General features: G+C 47.7%; 1 protein-coding gene and 1 long non-coding RNA gene across 2 annotated transcripts; one reads left to right on the forward strand and one right to left on the reverse strand.

The window, feature by feature from the left end:
• Positions 1-2,071: 2,071 nt before the first annotated feature.
• RPLP1 (ribosomal protein lateral stalk subunit P1) lies at positions 2,072-4,030 on the reverse strand. Its single transcript, XM_072951158.1, has 3 exons — positions 3,821-4,030; positions 3,253-3,327; positions 2,072-2,309 (listed from the first exon to the last, which is right to left on the reverse strand). Exons 1-3 carry the CDS (start codon positions 3,890-3,892, stop codon positions 2,112-2,114), a joined length of 345 nt encoding a protein of 114 aa, XP_072807259.1. The 5' UTR covers positions 3,893-4,030; the 3' UTR covers positions 2,072-2,111.
• Positions 4,031-4,040: 10 nt separating this feature from the next.
• Positions 4,041-8,675, forward strand: LOC116285795 (uncharacterized). The gene is made up of 2 exons (XR_012064919.1): positions 4,041-4,521; positions 6,879-8,675. It is a non-coding gene; the product is annotated as an uncharacterized lncRNA (long non-coding RNA).
• The last annotated feature ends 328 nt before the right edge of the window (positions 8,676-9,003 follow it).

Here is a 9,003-nt window from a genome sequence, read left to right on the forward strand (position 1 = left end):
TTCGAGCCCGTACGCCCAACCCTGGCTTGCTGCTAACGCTGGCTTGTTAGAGGGGGTAAGCGAGCTGGCCGTGGACCTAGGTATGCTTTCAGTGGCCACAGGAGACAAGTGAATAGAATTTTAAGAGCAATGGAATTGTTTAAACAAAGTAACTATGCTTGGTGAACAGTCAGAAGCGTCAAGTCAGTTATGAGAAACCAAAGCTGTTGTGTGATTGGGAAAGATCGGCAGAGAAGGGGTTTGAGGAGACAGGGCTAGACCTGGACGCTGGGACCCCGGGAAACCTTGTGCAGAAGGGAAGTACCATCCATGTGGCAGCAAGCTTTGATGGGTGTGTTCACTTACTCGGTTCAGTCTCCAGTGTGAACTCAATGTCATCCCCATTTTGCAACGAGGAAATCAGGTTTCAGAGAACTGAAAGATGGGTGGAACTGGGCAGGCTTTTTGTTCACTGAAAAAATGAATACGCCTGGCATTCCTGGACATGGCTGTGGGCCCCCTAATTTGATTAGCAGATCATTCTTTGGAAAGGCTTCTATTTTTAGCTATTACGGTTTTACTGTGTCAAGATTTCTTTTAAAGCTGGGCCGGCCATTAGGCCATGCTGACACCCGAGCTGCTACACTGAATGTCTGCACTGCACTGTGCGGTTTGGGTAGCTGACCTGATGTTAACACCCCAGCTTACCACTTAGTTTTCAGCTGTTCTGGACACTGTGCTTTCCTTCATTTTGTCAGTATTCTCTATCCCACTCAAAACATTTCTCGTTATGTGAAATAGGTACTCTGACACCCGAGTGCTAAAAGCAAGGGACCCCTTATCTCAACGCTGGGAGGCTGTACTCAGTGCATTACAGATGAGAAAACCACTGCACGGGGGAGAAGGGAGCACGGGGTGGGGAGTTGTTAACAGGCTTTGGCGTCAGAGCCTCGTTTGTCTTTCCATGTACTTGGTAGGAATGCACCTGACACAGGGCCTTACCCCATTACCGTGGGACCGTGGTGCAGAGTGGCATGACACTTGTGCAGCAGTGCTGGCCTTGGGTTAAGTTAGTTGATGGATGAGGAATGAGAGGAAAAGCACTGGTGTGCAGATCGGACACGTTTTATGACACATCCCTCAGCACTCCATGGCCCTTCTCTATTATCACAACTCCGAAATCTGAAGTGACATATGTACGCTTCCTTATTATACCCCTCCTGCCTCGAAATCCTGAATTATTTACCATCCCTTTATCAGACATGTCTGAATCCACCTTATTTTTGAGCTTTGATAATTTAGGACCACTAATTTTCTGGGTGACGTACCTTTAAGCATTCCCAGAGATGCATCTTTATGTCTGTTAACACCCAAAGTGGAACTGCTGGGTTATATGGATTTAACTTTACAGGCCACCCCAGCCATTTGCCCAAGTGGTTCCTGTACACTGGAGTGAGGACATTTGGGGGCTACAAAGTCCTGCTTTTTCATCAAAGCCTCAATCTCATGTCCTCAATGCAAAAGAGCAAGATGTTCCGAGTGTGTCACCTACCAGGTGCTGTGAATACAGAATCGTGAAAATCCAGCCCTAGGATGATCCTGGCATTTTGAAAAGTGAACTCACTTCCACTTCACACCATTGGTCACCCCTTCCCCAAAAGCTACCTCATTTTTCAAATACAGGTTTGAAATCTGGTTTCATTCACTCTGTGATAACTAACCTAAATTTCCCCCCGTCAGTCAGTATTGTTGAACTAAACCCAGGGATGCAATAGTTAATACTCCCAGCACAGTTCCAGTAATTTTATAGCCAGGCTCATACTTGGAAATTTCAAGGGGCTTTCTAAATCTGAGGTCTGGCTCAGCTCCTCTGCCCCTGCCCAACAGTGACTCTTGCATCTAGAGGACAAACCCTGTAATCATGAAGTCAGGTGGGTAAATCAGACCGAGGTACCTGCTCTGCACCTTTCTCCTCTCGCCTCTGCATGCAGCTCCCACTTCTGCACCCAGCTAGTCGCGGCAGACAACACAGCCGGCCAGCATTCCTCTTACTGAGCACATCTCCAGAACTCTCAGAAAGAACAGCAGCAGCGAAGAGCTCAGCTTTTTATTGGATGCGTTCCTACAGAGGTCTAGTCAAAAAGACCAAAGCCCATGTCGTCATCAGACTCCTCGGACTCTTCCTTCTTCGCTTCCACTTTCTTCTCCTCAGCCGGGGCGGCGGCAGCGGCGGGCGCGGGGCCTCCTGCGGGGGCAGCCCCGGCGGCGGGGGCGGGCCCACCGGCCCCCACGTTGCAAATGAGGCTCCCGATGCTGACGTTAGCCAGAGCCTGCAACACACGCACGTACAGGTAAACGCTCAGTTGCGTCCTTTTGTTAGACAGCGCTCCCGTAGAAAAGAGGTACCCCCCCTTTTCAAGGCGGTAATCCATTCCCAACGCTTTATATATGTTTCTAGTCCTTCTTTGCTGCAATCTACCAGTGACATTGTCTGCTACTTGGATTCCATAAAGCCCAGAGCAACCCACAGCTATACGGAAAATAAGCAGTTACAAACACTCCTCAGGCTTTAGGTCTCATCTTGCATTTTAGCAGTAAAGCGCCACTAACTGAACTGCTTCCGTCTGCAGATGACAAGACTGGCCCCACAACGCTGGCTGCCTTGGACACTCAAAACCAGGATTCCTTCCACGGCTCATGTCTCCTCCTAACAGGGAATTCCGTTTTTTCAGACTGCTACGTGATTCTAGGACTTCTCCCCAAGGGAATTCAGTAAAGAGGACACTGAGACAGTGTTTTCAACCGTTAAAATCCTGTTGAAGGACACAAGGCGAACAGCTTCACGTGCCAGTAACCCACACAACGGAAGGCAGCCAGCGCCCGGTCCCTCGCGGGGGAACCCTGCCTCCATCCGTCTCTTGGATCCCAACAGACTAAGTGGTCAACAAAGGCCACTGCACCCAACTCCCACTGAAACAGACCGTCCGCATCTACTTCCAACAGCACAGACGAGATAATCTTCTGCATGACCCTTGTAGTAAGGGAGGACCGGGTCATATATTTATCACGGTTTCAAAACAGAAGGAAAGAGAAAACAGAGCTTGAGACCAGAGACAAAGGCATGGCAAACCAAAATTTAAATTAGCTCCGAGAGACGGAAACGTGAGGAATCCCCCTTGGACGAAGTCCAGTGGAGTGCGGGGCGTTCCGCACGCCTGGAAGTCAGCGTCAACGCCGGACTGCACCGGATTCCGAAATTCGCTATCACCTCACCTTTGCAAACAAGCCCGGCCAGAAAGGCTCGACGTTCACTCCGGCTGCTTTAATGAGGGCGTTGATCTTGTCCTCCTGAAACAAGTGAGACGGTGGCCCATCAGACGGCGACGTACAGCTGTCGTGTCGTGTTCGTCCCCCAAGTACGGAAAGCAGGTCACTCGAAACGTGTGCACAAGCACGGACGTCCCATCCGAAGGCGCCACCGGCCCCGCCGCGGGGACGGCCGAGAGGGAGGCGCTGCCAGACGGCGAGCTCACCCCCGCCGCTGATCTCCGCTCGGAGGCCGGGCCGGACGCCGAGCGGTGCCAGGCGCTCCGCACTCCGCGCGCCGGGCCCGCAAGGCCTGCCGGGAAGGGACGGATGCCCGGGGACAGAGCCAGCCGCGGAGGACGCCGCGCCGCACGTGGCCAGGCCCGAGCCGCCCGGCCGCGGCCCACGGAGGGGAGCCCGCCCCGCTGCCCGCCGCCCCGCGCCGCGCGGCTCCGGCCGGAAGCGCCTGACCGGACGCCCGCGCTGAGGGACCGCTGCCCGCAGGCCGCCCGCCCCGCCGCAGGCCCGCACTCACCGTGACGGTCACCTCATCATCGTGCAGGATAAGGGCCGAGTAGATACAGGCGAGTTCGGAGACAGAGGCCATGGCGCGGGAGAGCTCCAGGCGGGCGCTGCCGGGCGCGGTGCTAGTCGCCGGATGAAGTGAGGGCCTCACCCCAACGCGGCCTTAGCTCCCTCGGAAGAACCGAGCACCTTGGCGGCAGCTGAGGAAAAAGAACGCCGTGCCTGCGCGCAGCCTCTTATATGAGTCACGCGGACCAATCGGCGTCCGCGCTTGCCGGAAGAGGCGGGACGCGCTTGCGGAAGGGACGGGGCTAGCAGTCGTACCTGCCGGAAGAGGCGGAGCTAGAAACGCCGCGCCGACCCACGGGGGGCGCCTGCGCACAGCGGGCAGTGCGCTCGTTTGCTGGCTCGCGGAGCTGCCGGTGGTGCAGGTGCTAGCTGCGTGGTGGGTGGCGGCTCAGGGCCCGTGAGCAGTGAAGATGCTGTAGGAGCGTTGCCTCGGCAAGCAGGCGTCCTCCCACCTGCTGTCGCCGTGGGACTCTAGGCAGTTACTTGGTGACGCCACCCCCGGCAGGCGGTGGCGTGTAGAGGCGAGCCCCGCACCCGGCTGCGCGGGTTCCCTGAACGCTCACAGCGCGAGAGGTGAGCACGTCTTCATCTTGTGGGGCAAGACGACGTGCAGCCCAGGCAGAGAACGAAGGTGTAGCCCAGGTGAGTGGCCTCGATCCCGCAGTTCCCGCGGGCGCAGCCTGGGTGTGCGTCTAGGAAGGTACCCAGTGCTTCGAGCTTGGGTCGCAGAGACGGATGGGCTTGGGGTTTATGAGTAAATGTTGTCTTCTTTCTTTTTCGCAAAGTATCAGAGATAATATTAGGAATATAAGGGAGCTTTCTACTTCAGCTTTATTTTATATAAGGGACCCCGTGATTGGGTGGAAATGTCTTAAAACCGCACTTGTGATGTTAAAAGACCTCTTAATGCAGCTGTTGTCTGGCGAGGTGCTGTATTGCCATTTTGTGTCCTTTGAAGCTAAAAAAAAAAAAAAACTGGTGGAGGGTTCATACAATATTTCTTTAAAATTCTTTAAAATTGAAGTATGATTAATTGATTAGTTTCAGGTGTACAACATAATGATTTGATATTAGTTCATGCTGGGAAGTGATCGCCACATAAGTCTACTTAACGACCATCACCATACATAAAAAGCAGATTTTTTTCTTGTGCTGAGGACTTTTAAGGTCTAGTCTCTCAGCAACTTTTAAATATGCAATGCAATATTATTAACTGTTGTCATCATGCGGTACATCACATCACCATGATTTATTTATAACTGAAAGTCTGTAGCTTTTGATCCTCTTCACCAATTTCACTCACATCCTCCCCCCCCCCCTTCTCCCGCCACGGTCAACCACCAGCCTTTTCTGTATCTATGAGCTTGTTTGGGTTTTTTGTTTGTTTGGTTCGTTTTTTTCGGATTCCACGTATAATGAACTCCTACTGTATTTGTCTATCTCTGTCTGACTTATTTCACTTAGTATAATGCCCTCGAAGTCCATCTATGTGGTCTCAAATGGCAAGAGTTCGTTCTTTTTTATGACTGAATAGTATTCCACCACAGTTTCTTTATCCATTCACCTGTTGGTGGACACTTAGGTTGTTTCTGTGTCTTGACTGTTGTAAATAATGCTGCAGTGAACATTGGGGTGCAGGGATCTTTTCAAGTTAGTGTTTTTGTTGTCTTTGGTAAACATCCAGAAGTGGAATTTCTGGATCTTACCGTAGTTCTACTTTTAGTTTTTTGAAAAAGCTCAGTACTGTTTTCCATAGTGCTGGCACCAACTTACATTCCCACCAACAGTGCACAAGGGTACCCGTTTCTCCACATAATCACCAACACTTATCCCTTCTTGATGGTAGCCATTCTGACAGGTGTGAAGGGGTGTCTCATTGTGGTTTTGACTTGCCTTTCCCTGACGGTTAGTGATGCTGAACACCTTTTCATGTAGCTGCTGGCCATCTGTATGTCTTCTTTGGAAAAATGTCTATTCAGATCTGCCGATTTTTTTAATCTGATTTTTTAGGGTTTGTTTTGTTTTTTGTTTGTTTTGTTTGCTATTGAGTTGTATGTAGGAGTTTGTTGTATATTTTGGACATTAACTTCTCGGATGTATGATTCACAAATCCCTTCTCCTGTTTGGTAGGTTGTCCCTTCACTGGGTGGACGGTTCCCTTTGCTGCACAGAAGCTTTTTAGTTTGATGCCGTCCCACTTACTTGTTTTTGTTTCTGTTGCCTTTGCTTTTGGAATCAGGTCCAAAAAATCATCACCAAGACCTATGGCAGGGAGCTTACCAGCTATGATGTCTTCTAGGAGTTTTATGGTTTCAGGCCTTACATTCAGATCTTTAATCCATTTTGAGTTTTTGTGTATGATAAAAGGTAGTGGTGTAGTTTCATTCTTTTGCCTGTGGCTGTCCAGTTTCCCAACAGCATTTATTGAAGAGATTGTCCGTTGTGCATACTTGGCTCTTTTGTCGTAAGTTAATTGACCATATGTGCATGAGTTTGTCTCTGGGCTCTGTTCTATTCCAGTGATCTATGTGTACGTTTTTATGCCGTACCATACTGTTTGATTACTACAGCTTTGTAATATAGTTTGAGATTAGGGCGCTTCTCAAGATTACTTTGGCTTTCCGTGGTCTGTTTTGGTTCCGTGTAAATTTAGGGATTGTTCTGGTTCTGTGAAAAATGGCATTGGAACTGTGACGGGGTTGCACTGAATCTGTAGATTGCTTTGGATAATACGGACATTTTAACCGTGTTCTTCCAGTCGTGAACGTGGAATATCTTTCCATTTATTTGGATCTTCAGTTTCTTTCATCAGTGTCTTAACTTCCTTACTTCTGATACTTCAAATTGTCTGCACCTCTTGTGTTCTCACTTACTACATATCTGAAACTTTAATTCTAACCATCAAAGATGGTCATCTTTACATTGCATCAGCTATTTCCCTCTTGGAATTTGTGTAGTTTCCTGGAAAGGCAGTTCAGTTTTGTTTCTTTTCCCTCCAGGAACCTGCTTTATTTGGTCACCGCCATCATCTGATGATCGCCCTGACCAGACGTTTCCACTGGGATTCCCCACGTTAGAGCCCCCTTGGATCCACCTTAGCCGCAAATATAAACAGATCTTAACATCCCAAATGTTTTAAAAAGCTTTGAGAAAACTATCAAGCTTTCTAAAAATAAAACTTGTTTTGAGCTTTCATCCAAATCTAGGAAGCAATTATAGTGGAATTTGGGCAGAAGAAAAGGTAAAGCTATTGAAAAATTCAAACATTTCCACAGTCAGAATGAGTCAATCAAAACACACTTCCCCAGCCAGCGTACTTAACAAAAAAATGATCTAGTGAATATAAAACATATCAACACACAATAAAACAAAGTCTTGCCCATTTTAAACTATATTAATAAATACTTTTAAAATTAAATTAATATTTTGTTACCCCAATTGTTTTACAACTATAGGAACAAATCCTAAACCTTAGACTGCAAGGAAGGTAAATTATAGGCTCTTCTCACTTATGAATGTAAATATAAAATCTAAAATAAAACATTAAGATCAATCATATCTCAATAAAGCTGGGGGCGGGGAAACCCAAAAGATTAATGAACTGATTCTGTACTGTATATAAAAATCTGGCACATCATGACTGAACGGGATAGTTCAACATAATGAAACTTATTAAAAATAATTCATTAACAAAGAGGAAAATCCACAAGGACATTTTATAGGTTAAAAAATCTACTTGAGTAGAGCAAGTAACCATTCACATAGATCCTAGGAAATTGGAATAGAAGGTGACGTCCATCTCCCGATAAGGTGTCTGCCAGAAATCTACTGCAAACATCACACTTAACGGGGAAACTTCGGGAACACACTCGTTAAACTCAGGGACAGACAAGGATGCCCCCTTTCTCTGCTTCTGTTTCAATGACTATTTGAGAGTTTGGCCATCTCCATAAGACAAGGAAAGTTATGAAAATTGGAAAGGTGTCGACGTCATTGCTCATAGATGATATACACTTGTTTACCCGGAGCTCCAAGAGGGTCCGTAGACAAGCAGTTCAGACCAGTAAGTGGTTTGGCGAGACAGCTCACGCCAACACTGGTGCACGGAACCCAGCAGCATTCGTTGCGCAGTAAAAGTCAATTAGAAGATACAGTATTAAAAAACATACCTCATACGATAGCCGTAAAAGTCATACGGTTTCTAGGAATAAATCTTAACAAGATGTGCATGACCGTTATTTTTTAAATTATGAAATTTTATGGAACATCAAAGGCAACCTAAATAGAGTGATGAACCGTATTCGCAGATGGAAAGCTCTTCCAGTGGGTAATTCTCTCCAGATTATGTAAGTTTAATCAAAATTCCATTTCAGTGGAATTTGACAAACTGACCTTGAATTTTAATGGAAGGGTCAAAGGTCAGTAATAACCAAGGAAACTGTTATAAGGGGGCACGTACTGCAGTGTAAATCCCACTGAGAGCGCGGACTTCGGTTTGCCGCTGCGCTTGTCCCTGGCACATAGGAGGCACTCAGGTAAGCCCGCAGGGAATGAATTAAAAGTACTACCGACATACACACAGGTCAGCAGACCAGAAGGGGGAACCCCTTCTGTGAGCGGGAACGCGGCGAGGTCAGAGGCTGGCGTTGTGAATGGGAAGGGGAGGTTGGGGGAAGAGCACCTTTTCAGAAAAGCCGCAGTGGATGTGGGGGTGGGGAGAGACTGTTTATTTCCCTCCTCACTCCGTACATAATGTGAAAAGCAAAACTCCAAATAAAAATTTAGAGGAAAACATAGGCTTTTGTATGACTGTGTGTGAAATCTTTCTTAAATTATTACTTTAGTATCGGAACACCATTGAATTTTGGATACTGATCTTTCATCTAGCAACCTGGTTGTTTTCTTTGTTTTGGGGGGTAATTAGGTTGGTTTGTTTATTTAACGAAGGTACTGGGGATTGAACCCATGACCTCAAGCACGCACTCTACCACTGAGCTATACCGTCCTCACCCCAAAAATTTCTTCAGGCACAAAAGATAAAGATTGATTGTTCGATTACATTAAAACTGAAAACTACAAGCCGAAGGTCTGGAAACCCGTCACAGCCACGAGGAGCCTAGGGAA

This window comes from Vicugna pacos, chromosome 27 (genome assembly GCF_048564905.1).
Source record: "Vicugna pacos chromosome 27, VicPac4, whole genome shotgun sequence".
In the NCBI taxonomy this organism is placed as follows: Eukaryota; Metazoa; Chordata; class Mammalia; order Artiodactyla; family Camelidae; genus Vicugna; species Vicugna pacos.